A 17,604-nucleotide genomic window follows, 5' to 3' on the forward strand; every position below is an offset into this window, starting at 1 on the left:
TGAGGAAGAATGCAAAGCGTGAATTTAGGGTGGGCAGATAGAAGTTTCTGCCCCAGTCATTATAAATATGATACATGGCTGTTAAAAAAAAAAGTAAACAAATAACAAAAGTCTATGAAAGACCAAAAGGGAAAACTTTCTGTGGCAGAGAGAATGCTATGTGTCCACCAAATTCTGTTTCATTTTCCTTCTGGGTCATGGGGAGACTACCTTCCCCAGCCTCTATAACAGTTTTAGCTAGTTGACTGTGACCAGCAGTGAGCGATGTTTGCCAGACCTGGCCCTGAAACCTTCCACAGGATTCTCCAACGACCCTCTTCATAAGATTGTTAGCCAGGTGCAAAAACTGTGGAGGACTTCAAGGCCAAAGAAGATGGTAGAGCCATAGGATGGAGGAAGTTTGAGTCTCTTAATGACTGCTTAGAACGTAGAATCCTCTCCCTCTCCGGCCGTTTGATGACCTCCATTGAAATTTGACATCAGCATTATAAACTCTTTTGGGGCTGAGCCTCTGAGATTTAGAGGTTGTTTATAGCACAAAACATTACATACTGTAATTATTAGAGCCCTCAATAATATACTGGCCTAGAGATTATATTCATTAGTTTATTAGTATGTATTATTCCAATATTAATGCTTACATAAAGGTGGATTTTAAAATTTTACATATATATATATGTTTTTTTATTTTCTGTATAAATACATTTAAAATACATATAAAAATAAAATTTATATATAAATATATATTCATATACATTACATAGTATATAATACAGAGGCCAAAAAAACACTTCATTCCCAAATATCTCCATTCCCCAAATTATCACAATGAGATATCACCTCACACCCATCATAATCACTATCATCAGAAAGAACACAAATAACAAATGTTGACGAGGATGTGGAGAAAAGAGAACCCTTGTATACTGTTGGTGGGTATATAAACTGGTGCAGCCACTGTGGAAAACAGTCTGGCGGTTTCTCAAAAAAAACTAAAAATAGAAGTACCATATGACCCAGCAATTCCAGTCCTGCATATATATCCCAAAAAAACACAAAAACACTAATTTGAAAAGAGACATGAACTCCAATGTTCGTAGCAACATTATTTACAATTGCTAAGATATGGGTGCAACCTAAGTGTCCATAACAGATGAATGGATAAAGAAGATGCCATATGTATATACAATGGAATACTACTCAGCCATAAAAAAAGAATGAAATTTTCCCATTTGCAGTAACATGGATGGACTTGGAGGGTATTATGCTAACTGAAAGACACTTAGCATAATATCATGTATGTGGGATCTGAAAAATATCACAAACTAGTGACTATAACAAAAATGAAGCAGACTCACAGATACAGAGAACAAAGTAACGCTTACCAGTGGAGAGAGGGAAGAGGGGAGGGACAATATAGGGGTAGGGGCTTATGAGGTACAAACTACTATGTATAAAATAAGCTACAAGGATATATTGTACAACACAGGGAATATAGCCAATATTTCATAATAACTATAAATAGGAGTATAACCTTTAAAAATTGTGAACCACTATATTGTACACCTGTAACAAAAAAAAAAGGTTATGTATTTTGAGTGCTAATATAGAGTCGTTTCCATAGATACCTAATCAAGACTAATAAAGGTGTTTTCTAAACCAAAAAAAAAAAAAAAAAAAAGAATAAAGTAGACACCAGCCACTGAAAACTAAGGCTTTGGCTGCTCTGGCAGAAGGATGCCCAACATCATCCTAAGTTTGGGAGGACCCTAGAACTGAGGTCTTCACAACCCATAATATCTTGTGTCTCTTTACATCTCCCATTCTGGATTTCAAACTGGATTATACATTGAATACTGTCAATACAGCAAACATTTGTTAAGCATGTGTATCTCTAGATGTTGAACTGGGTTCTGAATTAATCAGGAGCAGATAGTAATTCTCTTTGACCAATGTATTAGTTTACTTCTTCTGCTATAATAAAAACTTTTACATATATATGTTTATTTTATATATAAATAAGTTTATATATAAAATAAATAAATTTATATATAAATAAGATATATAAAAATAAATTTATATATAAATATTTTATATATAAATATATATATTACATATTATATAATAGAGACCAAATAAAACACTTCATTCCCAAATATCTTCATTTCCAAAATTATCACTAGCAATATTTTAAATTGACTTTCTAAATTAAATCAGAAATCTAAATTTTAATTTAACACAGGAGAATTTTAACTAACAAAATGTGCAAGATATATTTCAGACATACAAATACATGTGAATTTTTGAAAGTTAATTTCCCCCACATTGAATTGTGTGAGTGAAAAATACCAATAAAATATAAGAAGAAGGAATTGCCATTTATTGATGAGGGTATATGAAATGGGTGCTTTCCTGCCTAATGAGTGATTTTCAGCCTCTGATCAGAAATATCCGTGTTCATGAAGACGTCTCTGGAAATTTCTAAAGCATTTAAGAGAAGAACTGAATAAAAGGAGAGACATACCATGGCCTGGAAACAGAAAAAAAAATTATAAAGAAGTCATTTTCCCTAAAGTGATGTGCAGTTTTAGTGCAATCCCAGTTAAGATCCTTAGTGAACTATTTTAATGAAGCATGACCAGCTGGGTTTTAAATTTACCTACCAAGGTAAGGTGCAGAGAAGGCAAGGAAAAAATATAAAATGGTTTAAATTAGTTTTTTTTTTAATAAAGTGATTTTCAACCTCTTTTTTTCAAGAAATCACCACCCTAAGGGAAACTAAACGGACACTTGTTGCCAATTCACTTTGAAGTTCTTTAAAAAGGAACATTTCTACCCTTTAACACTTCAGCAGTTTAACTGGGCAATTCTCCCTCCCTTAATTCAGGGAAGGACCGTCTGTCTTCATCACAGGGAGGGGGCGGAGCATTCTCTGAGAAGCTTGGGAGTGAGCTGCGCCTGACCACTCTTGGGGGAGGAGCTGCATTTCACCAGGCTGCAGCTGACAAGAAGCTTCCAGGTAATGGCTGTCTTAAAGCTAGTTATTTTATAGGGATTTCTCAGGACCCTAGAATGAAGATGAGAAAAATAGGGACAGTGGTCTTAGAGTGGTGGGAAAAGTGTGTGGTTTTGAGATAATTGCTGGCATTTTGAAAGAATTAATCCTTTGGAATTTTTGTATCTCCCAGTGCTTTAAAAGTCCTCAGTGGGAGAAGGGGTAATCAGATTACAGCCTCTATATTAAGACCTCAGTGCAACACGGGCATTCATGCTAATTTATTGACTTGGCATTCGATGTTTATATTGCTAGACATTCTGTTACTGTTTGAATTTTTAAGCATTTATTAATTTACACAGAAAATGATGGATAAAAATATATGACAGCATGGAGGGAAATACTTCTATAATTTGATTGACACATAGACTATGTATGTGTCACCTGTACATGAGCATGGAAAGGGGAACAAGTATGTATTTGAGTGAAGACACTTGCACATATATATGCATGTATATATGTGTGATTTTTTTAAAAATCTGGGAGAAAATAAGCTCCTATGTTAGCATTTCTGGATGGTCAAGTTACTATTTTAATATTATTTCTTAGCCTATATCACCATCTTTAGAGTAGATTTCCCCATGATTAATTTTATAATCATGAAAGAAAAATGAAGCTGAAACAGCATATCCAATTTGCTTCAAACACATAAGCATTCATAGACACACACAGACATGCAGACATAGCCCCCCCACCCCAGTCTTTTGCCGATAGTGGAAATTTTCCTGGACCTGATCAAGTGTGTAGCCTGGTTGCTGTGTTGGCTACACCCTGCCTGTGTCCTCCTTGCAACTCATTCTTTCAGACCACAGGTATGGCCATGGTCAGCAATAACCACTTTTCTATATCTTTTAAGTTTAAGAGTGAGACAGAGAGAGGATTTGGCTTATTTCTACTAACAATTTTAAAAATATTATATGGCAAGGTGCATCCATAAGTGGAATACCTATGTATCTGGAAAATAAAAACATAATCCTTTACATGTAGAGATTTGAAATGTCTGAGAAATAAAGTGAAAAAAGCAAATTGTAGCATAGCATTTGTCATATTATCTCACTTAAAAATAAATATGTGTGTTAGTAAAACATATATATGCTACTATATAATTCATGCAACCAAATCTGGGAAAACATATCTGCCACACTCTTAACAGGATTGTTTATTTATGTAGTTGGAGAGACAGGACTAGCTTTACTGCTCTGTATTTTTAAAATATTTAAAATATTGATATATACTTACTCATTTACGTGTTTTACGCCATCAGGAAAAATATTGACATAAAATGTTATAAATGTAGAAAAAACCTCATTTAAAGTAATTCATAAATCATGTGGAAAATACTTATGTAGGATGATGTTCAAACTGTGCTCTTAATTGAGATCTGATGTTGTTTTGAAATGATATGCATTTATCTATACATGTAAAAAACTCTGGAAAGATAGAAAATATTCAGAGTGATTATTTATATAGAGAGTTGTACTTAGTTTTGCATATATCCTTTTGCATCTTTTCAATTTTAATAAGCTTCTGCATGTTTTATAACCAGAAACATTATAGTTGAAGACATTTTAATCCTCTTATCCTACACAATAAACCCCTTGAACTTAGAAAGTTCTAGAAGCCTGGAAAGGCTCCTGGCTGGCTAAATGTAGTTCCCACCCTTCTCATAAATAAGAAAAATCTGATAGTGATTGAGGCTCTGTGTGTAGCGCCTGCGGAGGCTACAGTTCTGCTTCTGGTCACAAGGTGGCGCTTGACAGGTTTCCTAAATTTTCTCCAGGCAACCATTTTTATGAAGTAGGCCAATAAAGCAATGAAACATATTTTGTATTAGTGGACTGTGAAACAGCATGTAGAGTGTGAATAAAATTCTGTTGAAAAAAATTGTGTGTAAAGGATGAAAAATTCACATGGTGATTGATTTGAGGATTCAAACAAAATCTATAGTCAGGCTCATAGTAGACACAAGGCAATTGTTACTTCCCTTTCTTGTCCTAACCTCACACCTTTCCTGGGAAAGATGATTTAAACATGAACCAGATATCATAACTATATCACACAGAGAGAATTTAAAATAATAAAACCAAGGAGGACAGTAAACATCTACATCACAGATGAGATTTCATTTCATTCCTGTGTTTCAGAATGACATGCCTGTAAAGTTTTGGTAGAGAAGTTTCTTTATGCCTTGCCCATTTAATTTGTTTGATTCCCTGTCTCCTTTTGGACAGCCTGTCTCCTTTTGGAGTGAGAATCAAGACAGACGGATCACAGGGCCAGACCCTTCCTGATCCACATGACATTGGGTAAGGCTCTTTTCATTTCACAAAATATTTCACATTAAAAATATGTTGAGAACTTGGGGTATAATTTATTTTGTTTCTTTCTCTGCAGCTTTAGCATTTTTAAATTAAAAACTACATTTCATATTAAAATCATGTTAGGTTGAGAATTTGAGGTGTAATTCATTTTGCTCCCTGTTCTATAGCCATAATGTTTTGTAATTAAAAGTAATAGCTTCTACTTTGGGGAAAGAATCTCATGTGTTAAACCACTATGAAGAATTCATGCAAGAGACTATTCAGATTTCTACCTGAGGTCCTATCCAACCACTTGACTCTCAAGAGATCCTTGATAATTATCCTATCCAATATGTGAACCTGGTAGCCATTCTAAATCTTTACCTTCTAAGCTCATGCTATTAACAAGGTCATTGTGTTGTGGTCTGGGTTCAAGAGACAGAGACCCTATTATCTTTGTCTGCCTGCTTTGGGTAGACAAGGAAGCATTTATAGCTTAAAAATTATAAAGCTGTGTGTTCAGCTACAACAGTGCTTCCAAAGAGTTCTTAGACAAGTAGCCTCAGCATCATTTGATAACTTATTAGAAGTGCAAAACATTGGATTCTGTCTAGACCTTCTGAATAAAATTCTCAGGATAGGGCATAGAAATCTAGTTTTAACAATCCTCCAGATGATTCTGATGCACGCTAAGTTCAGAGTCCCGCTGCCCCAGGTATAACATTAGGGGCACAGAAGTCCGAAAATATCTAATAACATAGAGTTCCTGACACACCACCTCTGCCATCATGCACATACAGTCACTCTTTAATAATCATGTGCAATAATGAGGGTAAGTTCTTTAGTTTGAGATATTATAAAAACACTTTTCCAATTCTCATCCCGCACCTTATATTATTCTGCATTTTTCTCCGTCTGATGCCCCACTGAGCATTGTCCTTTCTTCTGTCTCTTCTCTATTTGCAGTTGCTCACCTACTTTGGCAAAATAAATTTATTTGCTGATACTTCTCTTCTCTTCCTTTTCGTTATTTCAGTATCTTCCATATTGTCCCATTCAAACAACGTGTTCAAGCATCCTTGGGAAATTCAGCTGGAGGAGAACAGGCCACACAAGCTGTAAACCCTTTGTAATTCTTTGTAGTTTTAAAAGGGGCATTGCTAAAAGTATTGTTTGTGGTAGGAACTTCCTTAGCAGTGACAAGAATAGCCAGACACCTCAATCTCTGCTAGTAAACTCCTGGCACACAAATCTAAATCATAATGGATGCCAAGTATGTCTTATGCAATTGGCAAGACCAATTGTGGCCAGCAAAAGTTTTGTCCAGATCTGAGGCTTCATCAAACAGTAAGAGAAAAAAGACATTTTCCCTAGAAGTTCAGATACTCTCACTAGATGAAACAATTAAAGTGGAAAGCACAGAAACAAAGATCCTCACTAAATCTCAAGTTGAAGCTATTGCCTCCTCACTAGCAGCACAGTCAGAGGCCAGTGACCCACCTAGAGAGGAAACAGCCTATGCAAGGTCACTAAAAATGGCACTGGATGTTCTGAATGAGAGAACAAATTTGATTCAAGCAAGCAGTTCAGATGAGGGAGAGACCACGACATTGTCTCAAAATGTACCACAAAAGCTTTCTGATTCACCCCCTCGTAAAAAGTATCGGAAGCACGAAGGAGACTTACCAAAGTGTCTTGAGGAAAATGAAAATTCAACATCCCTGTTAGTATCTTCAGAGAGTGATGATTCCCTGTATGATGATAAATTACGGGTGCATGCAGTCATTGATACTATTCCAAGTGAAATGGAAACAAAGTCATCACAAAACTTCAGCTGGCGCCACACTTTCCCTTCACTTTCAGAAGATGAGGATGAAAAGGAGAGCAAGAAAAAGATTGACATCTCAACAATTATGCCTTTGCATTCCACAATTAAAGAGGAATATGTTAAAGATGAAAAGTTCACTCCAACTTTACCATCAGATAGCTTCACTGTGCCCAAAGCTTTGAAAGAGGAGGCACAGGACATCTGCCCAGAGGCCCCGGCTGTTCCCTCTGAATGCTCTACCTTCTCAGAGAATAGTGAAGATCCTGGAGAGGGTCCCTCCAATCCATGCTCAGATACCAGCCAGAATCAACCTACTGTGGAATCAGAGATGGGTGCTGTGGCATCCCCTAGGCCTTCTTCATGGGAACACCAGGTTTCCTTTAGTGCCTCTAACCATGCCATGGATTATTCACTCCTTGTGAATAATGAAAGAAATCTTCAGACACTGGATTTTGAGGAACTTGGGGAAGAACTTCAAGCTTCTGACAAGTCAGTTCATCTAAATTCTATTGATGCTTCCATATTAGATGACAGTGAGGAGGATGAAGAACTTCCACGTTTCATTTTTCATTATGAGCCACGTTCATTCGAAACAGGAATGATAGTCTGGTTTAAATATCAAAAATATCCATTTTGGCCAGCAGTGGTAAAAAGCATCAGGCGAAAAGAGAGAAAAGCAAGTGTGCTTTTTGTTGAGGCAAATATGAATCCTGAAAAGAGAGGCATTAGAGTGCCTTTTAGAAGATTAAAGAAATTTGACTGTAAAGAGAAACAAGCACTAGTGGATAAAGCCAGGGAGGACTACAGTGAAAGTATTGACTGGTGCATCTCGCTGATTTGTGACTACAGAGTTAGACTTGGTTGTGGTTCTTTTGCAGGCTCTTTCCTTGAGTATTATGCTGCTGACATTAGTTATCCACTCAGGAAAGTAATCAAACAGGATACCTTCAGGAACTTATTTCCAAAGCTGCAAAATGAAAATCCTGTGGAATCAATGGTTGTGACTTCCCAGACCAAGAAAATGTCCTTCCAGAAAATTCTTCCAGACCGAATGAAGTCTGCTCGGGACCGAGCCAACAAGAACCTAGTGGACTTCATTGTGAATGCAAAGGGAACGGAGAGCCATCTTTTAGCCATTTTAAAAGGCACGAAAGGGTCCAGGTGGCTGAAATCATTTTTGAATGCAAATAGGTTCACACCCTGTATTGAAACATACTTTGAGGATGAAGATCAGTTGGATGAGGTGGTGAAATATTTACAGGAAATCTACAAACAAATAGATGAAAAAATGCTGACTCTGATAAGAGATGATAAAATTAAATTTATCCTGGAAGTTCTTCTGCCGGAAGCAATCATTTGTTCAATTTCTGCTGTTGATGGATTAGATTACAAGGCAGCGGAAGCAAAGTATCTAAAAGGGCCATCTCTAGGATACAGGGAAAGAGAATTATTTGATGCAAAAATCATATTCGAAAAGAGACGGAAACCATTAACAAATGAAGCTCATTAAATCTTCTGAGAGTCCAAACCATAACAGGGAACTTCCATAGATGCTAGTTTAAAAAAAAAACTCTGAATGATTCTAACATATAAATATTTTCCAGAAATGGGAGACTTTGGGTGATGAGTTCACTTTTTCTTTGCAATCTCTAGGATCTATGACTATTGCTACATCTTCATTTCCTTTTCCTGTGCTTCTTCAAAGTCAAATTATTAACATATTTCAGCAGTTCTACTTTCCCATACATTTTTAGAATGCATAATTCCTAAATGATTTATAAGGGAAAGTGCTATTTTGTTTTTTGACATTTTTGTGTCTATGCTGTATAGTTAAATACAGTGTGCACAATCATTTTAATATTAAAGTTGCACTGGTATTAGATATTAAGCAAGATAATTAGAAAAAAGTTAAAAAGCATCAATTATATATTTTTGCTTAATTTTTATAAAATATTAGGTTTTCTCTTAAGATAGCTGAATTATTTTTCTTGCCATGCTTATTTATTTTTGGAAAAAAAATATCTCTGAGATATAGAACCAAAGATAGAGATGCTTTGCTATATATTATAACTAACTACAATTGCTTTTGCAAGAAAACAATGTGGAATTCAAAAATAAAGTAAATGAATTACCAGCATGCAGTCTTTGTGTGTGTGAATAACATCTCAGCATGCAGAAAATAATTTTGGCAGCCTTGAACAGGATTGTCCATTCTACACTTCCCTGAAATTCCATGTATGGGAGTGTCTATTATTCAATAGCTGAATGGTTTCTTAAAACAGACAGGCTTTCGGCTGTCTTCATAACGAACATTGGCTGTATCTTAATATAGCCTTCTGACCACACGTGGAAGGCAGCTAGAATCATTGTATTCATGGTCTGGCTACTCTAGATGTATGAGTCCAGACTGACTGCTTAAGAGCCCATCTGGTTTGATATAAACTGTAGAAAATGCAAGCACTTTGTTCAGAGTCTTGTATCTCCAAATACATAGTCACTTGTTTCAAACCAAGCAATTTTTATCATCTGGCTTATTCGTGCAGTAGTTCCAGTTGCTTTCAATAATATAAATTCCAACTGGTAAATCATTCCACACTACTAGAAAGAGTAGATGGACCAAAGTCTGTGAATTTGGAAATGGGTCACAGAAAAAGTCTCTATTTGGCAAAATATGACAATTATCCCAATGTGTTTAAAAATACACAATTGAAAGTTAAAGCCTGAAGCCAATGAACTGTTTATTCTAACTTGAAACAAGACTTTAGTGAGAATAAATATTAAGAGAGCTATTTTATTTTAAAAGCTTGATGTAAAAATAAATGCTAAAGGCTCTACATGAACCTGTCTGCGTTTTTCAGAGTGAGACAGCTGTCACTCTTGGGCTTTAGTTATGTGTTCACATGGCCACGTGTTCATGTAAAAGTTGCAGAAGTTCGATGTTTTGATTTTCCATAAAACTATTATATCTTTCACCTTGGATGTCCACTTCACCATACTTCAGATTGTACAGCTACATAAGTGGTGTTTCTGCATACACATATATATATATATATATATATATATATATAAATATATATATATATATTTATATATATATATATATTTATATATATATATATTTATATATATATATATATATATATGATTTGTTTGGAATTTTTGCTTATTGTAGTTGTCATGATTTTAATGCTTGTTATACATTATCTTATAATTCTAAATAAATATTCACTTTCATGATTGATTTTGTGTTATTTTAAAAGAAAGCCTTCAAAACTGTGTAAGCTTCAGATTTCACAGAACCTTCTCTGGACCCTGTCTCCTGCCTGACAAAGACCAGACTCCTTGGGCATATAGCCTGTACCAATCCACATAGTTTCCTCATGATCCTCATGATTCTGAGGATCATTTGACAACAGACCATCACCACACTGTATGTGGACCTTATACCCTGGGAAAACACACTCTGTTTACTCTATAATATTGTGTCTCTTTGATTCTGATATATTACCCAGCTTCTGTTTTCTCAGTGGAGCTAACTCTATCTCTTGGTTCTAATATTTTATTTACTACCTAATTCATTTATTTATTCATTTATTCATACAATTGTGGGTCAAGAGAGCAAGCAATGTGTGGGTTAAAGCTCTGCTCTGAGGATTTAAGGTGCCAGATTTAAGGTGAGCCAGATGACAATCTAATTTCTAAAATGACTAAGATGCACTTCTTCATCATAATAATGAGAAATATTTCTTAACCTCATGGACTAACTGTATTTGAAAACCAAAGCCCGAGGATTACCCATATTTGTGAGTTCCTGGGTGTCTGGTTTGGGGTAAAGGAGGGGCACCTAATTCCTCCTGGGATGTCATTTATATTGTGGCATATTTTGAAGTAAGGAAGATGTGCCTAAACATGCATTTATTCTCCTCTTTAAGTAAGTTGGCATTTGGGGTGTGGAAATAGATGAGTTTGGCTTCCAACTCAGTGTGGATTCTGAGATCCCTTTCAGCCTGAGTGGTTGGTAGGGCAGGCTCTAAGATTGCCCTAAACTGGATCTGTAATCTAGGTTTGTGTGTCTAATGGGAATGCACAACCTGTTATTCACCCTAACACATTGGATTAAGAAGACCCTCATCTCCTCCAGTCATAAGGCAGACTGCTGAATATCAGACCCAGATTCTAACTGTAAGGTTGCAGAGCTGCATGGAAACTGCATTCACAACAGTTACAGATCTCTATATCAATATATGTATCCTAATAAAGAAGGAGTAGAACTCTGAGACCTGGAATAGTGATGAGTGTGGGAAGCTTGAATACCTATAGTCCTCTGTACACTCAGCCTGGTAAAAGCAGCCCCCTAACCCTTACTATTGGAGAGCAACCTCCCTGTTCCTAGAGACAAGGCAATAGCCTCATCTAAGGCAGCTACCTCAAAAAGACATTGCTTGTCTTTCTCAACACCGAACACTGATATTTTTCATTGCTTCCAACTCATGACAAGGGTAAGGTATCATCACAGCACAAGGAACAAAATACAGTCTCTGTTTAGGTGGAAAATCCAGAAAGAACTATAGGAACTGGCTAATGTGTACTAATATGAACAGGGATAATATACATTGGAATGGATTTTGAGGACTCACAGACATGAGTCATAGGAGTACAAACCTATGACTCACGGTTCAATGACCTGGAGCTGCCTTCATATGCTGCTTGGGTGGCATTTTTAAGCTTGGACAACAGGCTACAGTAAATGAGATGGAGATATTAGAACTTCCTTGCCAGAGTACTGAGGAATTGGTGAGAAGGTCAAAGGGAGTGAAGGTATTAGAAATAATTTATTGCATGAGACGAGGACCTATCTCTAAACTACTTTCCCTAGGAGGGCAGAGAAGACACTACAATAATAAAGACTGTGCTGGTGAGGGGGAACACTTGACATTTTTGAGAAACTCAATGTTGGATCTCCTCTGCAAGCCATGACTGGAACTAAACTATGTTGCAATGGAGATGATAAGATTCCAGAATGTCAGAGCCCAGGTAGCAACACAAAACCTCAGGAGCAAGTTGGGTATAATTACCATAATGCAAAGCAAGGTTGGAGTGGAGTCAAACTAGTTTGACTGACAGAAATCTGTGGCAATGCCTTATAGATAGTATTCCAGGGCTAGAGTATGAACAGCTCACTTCTTTTGTACAAAAAGAAAAACATGAGACTTGGCAAGTCAAAGTCTGATGTTAGCAGCTGCAGTGGAAAATTGTGGTCCCCCACCAAGTTTTCAGATCTGCAGTGCAAGTTGTTCTGCTACTCAGGCCATATGACTCAGCATATCTGATAATGCTTACAGCATCTGTGATGGATAAGGATGCACTATCTAAGTCATTCTAAGCCACAATATGGGAGTTGCAACACAGAATCCTGGGGTTCTGAACAAAAGCCATACCTCCTATGTCAGTAAACTACTTGCCAATTAAAACATAGCTCCTTATATGCTATTGAGGTTAGTATATATGGAGTGCCTAACCAAGAGTTAACAAGTGACTATACGACAGGAGCTGCCCACCACAAGTTGTACGTTATAAGATTCACCAAGCAATAAGGTCTGGCAGGCTCAGTAGCAGTCCACCCACGATGGAAATGCTCCAGGATCCAGCCTGAGAAAGCACAAATAAACCGACTGATTGCACAAACCCCCATGCCTTTGACCACTGTTACAGTGATGCCCCTCGTGAGGCAGGGGGTGATCTATGACCAACTAATGGAAGAGGAATTTATCAAGACTGGTGCACAGATGTGTGAGCATTCAATATTAATGGTAGCTATAAACGGACTGCCACCACACTTCAGCTTCAGTTAGAGTAGCCCTAAAGAATAATGTTGAAGGGTAAAACTTCCAGTTGGCAGAGCTGTGAGCATTACACCAGGTTCTTCACTTTGTATGGAGGGAGTAGTAGCTTGAGGTGGTCTCATGGACTGTGGTGAATGATTTGGCTGGTATGTCAAGGTCTTGGAAGAAGAATGATTGGAAATTGAAGATAAGAAAGTTTGGCTATGAGGCATGTGGTTAGAACTATGAGAATGGAAACAAAGCCTATGTGTCTCTGTGCCTCATATTAATGGCCATCCAAGGAACTGACTGTAGAGAAGGCACTTAACAACCAAGTGGATCTGATGACTCATGTGGATGTCAAACAGCTTCTCTCCTCAGTCATCATGGTTCTGGCACAATGAATCCATGAATTGTCCTGATGGCAGGGATGGAGCCTAAGCTTGAGTTCAACAGCACTGGTTCTCTCTCTCCAGGGATGATCAAGCTACTCCCACTTCTGAATGTATAACTCCCCAAGAGCAACATCTGATGCTGGGCACTCAATTCTGTCCCTTCCTTCAAGGATATCATCCAGCTACCTCATTCTACATTGAATGCACTGCACCCATTCTATCTTAGAGGTGGTAGTTATTCATCTTCACAAAAATGGATGCCGACTTTGGACCCATAGGGTCAAGCACCACTTGCCTGTAGTGATGTGCAGTTTCATAACACATCCTTATTTGACTTTTCTTCCTTGCTTCACCACACGTTTTTCTTACTCTGACTCACTAGAATCTCTTGCCAAATGAGCTACTCAAATGGAAACCCTTGTATCACACTCTCTTTTGTGGACGCTCAAGCTAAGATAACCAGCAATAATTATGTATATATTTTATAAAATATAAGTAGGCATCACCAAATCAAAAATGTATTAAAGATTTTAAACTTATTCATGTATGAAAGCTATTAAAAATCAGTAATTTCCAGTTCTGGATAAGACAGAGTCCAACATTTCCCCCTATCCCTTTTGCCAGAATCAACAACTTAAGTTTTCACCTTAGAAAACCAGAGAAAGAAGAGCACATTAGATCCAAAACAAGTAGAAGAAAGAAAGTAAATATTGGAGCAGAAATCAAAAAAAAAAAACTGAAAAGAGGGAAACAATAGAGTAAATCAATGAAACCTAACTCTTAGCTAGGATAACCAAGAAAAAGAAGACACAAATAACCAATATCAGGAATGAAAGAGGGGACATCACTACTGATCCCATGGATGTTAAAAGGATAATAAAATACTATCAATAACTCTATAAACACAAATTAAATAACTTAGATGAAATGGGCCAATTCCTCAAATTTAAAGGAAATTATTTTATTTCATTTCTTTTAAGTGTACTTAATATTTTAAAATAGAAATCACATTCCTTTTTTTTTTTACATAAAAAGTCACTGGTGTCAGATATTGGGCAATAACAATTTTTAAAATTTAATGTATATTTTTCCAGAAATATAAATCAGTTTTTTTTTGCTTCATTGGTATAAACTGTTGGATTTCCTTTTAAGATAATTCCTGAATTTCCCCTATTATGCCTATTTATTTTTGGAAAAATAGCTTTGAGACATCAAACCAATGACAGATAATATCTTATATATTATCACTAACTTCAATTGGTTTTGCCAGAAAACAACCTGCATTTAAAAAATAAAGTTAATGCAGTCTATTATGTGTGTGAATGAAATCTCAGCATGCAATAAATCATTTTGGCAGCCTTGAGAAAGATTCTTCACTATACACTTCCCTGAAATTTCATTTATGGGAGTATCAATTCTTCAATGGCTGGATGGCTTCTTAAAACAGACAGGTTTTTGGTTGTCTTCCTAACTGATAGTGACTGGATCCTCTTAATATAGCCATCTGACAACATGTAGAAGGCAGCTAGAGTCATTGTATTCATGATCTGGCTAATCTATGAGTATGAGTCCAGGCTGACTGCTTAAGAGCCCATCTAGTGTGGTATAAACTGTAGGAAATGTAAGCACTTTGGTCTGACTCCTGTATCTCTAAATACATAGTCATTTGTCATAAGCCAAGAAAGCTTTATCATCTGGCTTATTCATAGAGTAGCTTATAAGTTTTAGTAATATAAATGCTGACTGGCAAGTCATTCCAGGCTGCTAGAAGGAGTAAATGAGCCAGGATCTAGGAGTTTGGAAATGTATTACATAAAAAAGCCTCCACTTAGGTAAATATGACAATTACCTGAATATGGTTAAATACAGGCATACCTCAGAGATGTTGCGGGTTCAGTGCCAAACCACCTCAATAAAGCAAATATTTCACTAAAGGGAGTCACATGAATTTTTTGGTTTCCCAGGGCATATAAAAGTTATATTTACACTACACTGTAGTCTGTTAAGTGTGCAATAGTATTGTATCTAAAAAAAGTAAATGCCTTAACTTTAAAATATTTTACTGCTATAAAATTCAAGCCATCATCTGAGCCTTCAATGAGTCATAGTCTTTGCTGGTGGAAGGTCTTGCCTCAATACTGATGGCTTTTGATTGATCAGGGTGGTGGTTACTGAAGGTTGGGGTGACTGTGGCAGTTTCTTAGAATAAGAACAATGAAATTTGCCGCACTGATTGACTTCCTTTCAAGAACAATTTCTCACTGCACATCTCCATCAGAGCTCTTGAGTGACCAGGTACATTGTCGTTGGGCAGTAATATTTTGAAAGGAATCTTTTTTTCTGAGCAGTAGGTCCCCAACAATGGACATAAAATATTCAGTAAACCATGTTGTAAACAGATGTGCTGTCATTCAGTCTTTGTTGCTCCATTTATAGAGCACAGAGTAGATTTAGCATAATTCTTAAGGGCCCTAGGATTTTCAGAATGGTAAATGGGCATTGGCTTCAACTTAAAGTCACCAGCTGTATTAGCTCCTAACAAGAGAGTCAGCCTGTGCTTTGAAGCTTTGAAGCCAGGTATTGACTTCTCTCTAGCTATGAAAGTCTCAGATGGCACCTTCTTCCAATATGAGACTGTTTCATCTACATTGAAAATTGTTGTTTCGTGTAGCCACCTTCATTAATTTTCTTAGCTAGATGGTCTGGATAACTTGCTGCAGCTTCTACATCAGCACTTGCTGCTTCACCTTGTGCTTTGATGTTATTAAGATGGTTTCTTTCCTTAAACCTCATGAACCAACCTCTGCTAGCTTTAAACTTTTCTTCTGCAGCTTCCTCACCTCACTCAGCCTTCATAGAATTGTAGAGAGTTAGGGCCTTGCTCTGGATTAGGCTTTGGCTTAAGGGAATGTTGTGGTTGTTTTGATCTTCCACTCAGACCACTGAAACTTTCTCCATACCAGCAATAAGGCTGTTTCCCTTGCTTATCATTCGTGTGTTCACTGGAGCAGCACTTTTAATTTCCTTCAAAAACGTTTCCTTTGCATTCACAACTTGGCTAACTGTTTGGCGCCAGAGGCCTAGCTTTCAGCCTATCTCGGCTTTCAACACACACCTTCCTCACTAAGCTTAATCATTTCTAACTTTTGATTTCAAGTGAGAGACAAGTGACTTTTCACTTGAACACTTAGAGGCCATTGTAGAATTATTGATTAGCCTAATTTCAAATTGTTGTGTCTCAGAGAATAGGGAGGCTTGAGGAGAGGGACAGAGATGGAGGAATGACCAGTTGGTGAAGCAGTGAGAATACACACATTTATTAAGATTGCCATCCTATATGCGTGTAGTTCATGGAGTCCCAAAACAATTACATTAGTAACATCAGAGATCACTGATCACAGATCACCAAAACAAATATAATAATAATGAAAATGTTTGAAATACTGCGAGAATTATCAGAATGTAACACAGAGACACAAAGTGAGAAAATGCTGCTGGAAAAATGGTGCCAATAGACTTGCTTGACTCAGGGTTGCCACAAACCTTCAATTTGTAAAAAAACACAATATAATATTCCATTTGCAGCAACATGGATGAACCTAGAGAATATTATTCTTAGTAAAATAAGCCAGACAAAGACAAATACTATATGGTATGATTTTTATATGCAATCTAAAAAATAATACAAATGAATGTGTATGCAAAACAGAAACAGCCTGTGAGTCTGTTTCTGTCACAGAACACAAACTAGTGGTTATCAAAGGGGAGAGGGAGGGACAAATGAGGGGTATGGGATAAACAGATACAAACTACTATACATAAAATAGATAAGTAACAAGGATTTACTGTACAGCACAGGGAATTATACCCAGTATCTTGTAATAACCTATGATGGGATATAATCTGCAAAAAAAACAAAACAAAACAAAACTCGAATCACTTTGCTATACACCTGAAACTAACAATATTTTAAATCAACTATACTTCAATTTAAAAAATGCAGTATCTGTGAAGCACAATAAAGTGAAATACAATAAAATGAAGTATGCTTCCATACATGATTAAAAGTTAAAATCTGAAGCCAATTAACTGTTTATCTTAACTTGAAACATGACTTTTTAAAAAATAAATGTTAGAAAAACTATTTTATTTTAAGAACTTGATGTGAAAATAAATACTAAGGACTTAACCTAGACCTGACTGC

At 36.5% G+C, this 17,604-nt stretch overlaps 1 protein-coding gene across 16 annotated transcripts in view; it reads left to right on the plus strand.

Annotated features, from left to right (window-relative positions):
• Positions 1–17,604, plus strand: part of PWWP3B (PWWP domain containing 3B) — a 112,397-nt gene that overhangs the window by 19,050 nt on the left and 75,743 nt on the right. For 12 of the 16 annotated variants that reach the window (XM_061178067.1, XM_061178066.1, XM_061178065.1 and 9 more), the window contains 3 exons: positions 2,888–3,019; positions 5,287–5,361; positions 6,392–8,730. In XM_061178067.1, coding sequence (XP_061034050.1) covers positions 6,618–8,693 — 2,076 coding nt within the window. In that variant the 5' untranslated portion in view covers positions 2,888–3,019; positions 5,287–5,361; positions 6,392–6,617 and the 3' untranslated portion in view covers positions 8,694–8,730. Of the gene's footprint in view, positions 1–2,887; positions 3,020–5,286; positions 5,362–6,391; positions 8,731–17,604 lie in introns of those variants that run through there. The other 4 variants (XR_009698895.1, XR_009698894.1, XR_009698896.1 and 1 more) reach the window with 1 other exon arrangement.

Source organism: Eubalaena glacialis, chromosome X, assembly GCF_028564815.1.
Source record: "Eubalaena glacialis isolate mEubGla1 chromosome X, mEubGla1.1.hap2.+ XY, whole genome shotgun sequence".
Lineage (NCBI taxonomy): Eukaryota > Metazoa > Chordata > Mammalia > Artiodactyla > Balaenidae > Eubalaena > Eubalaena glacialis.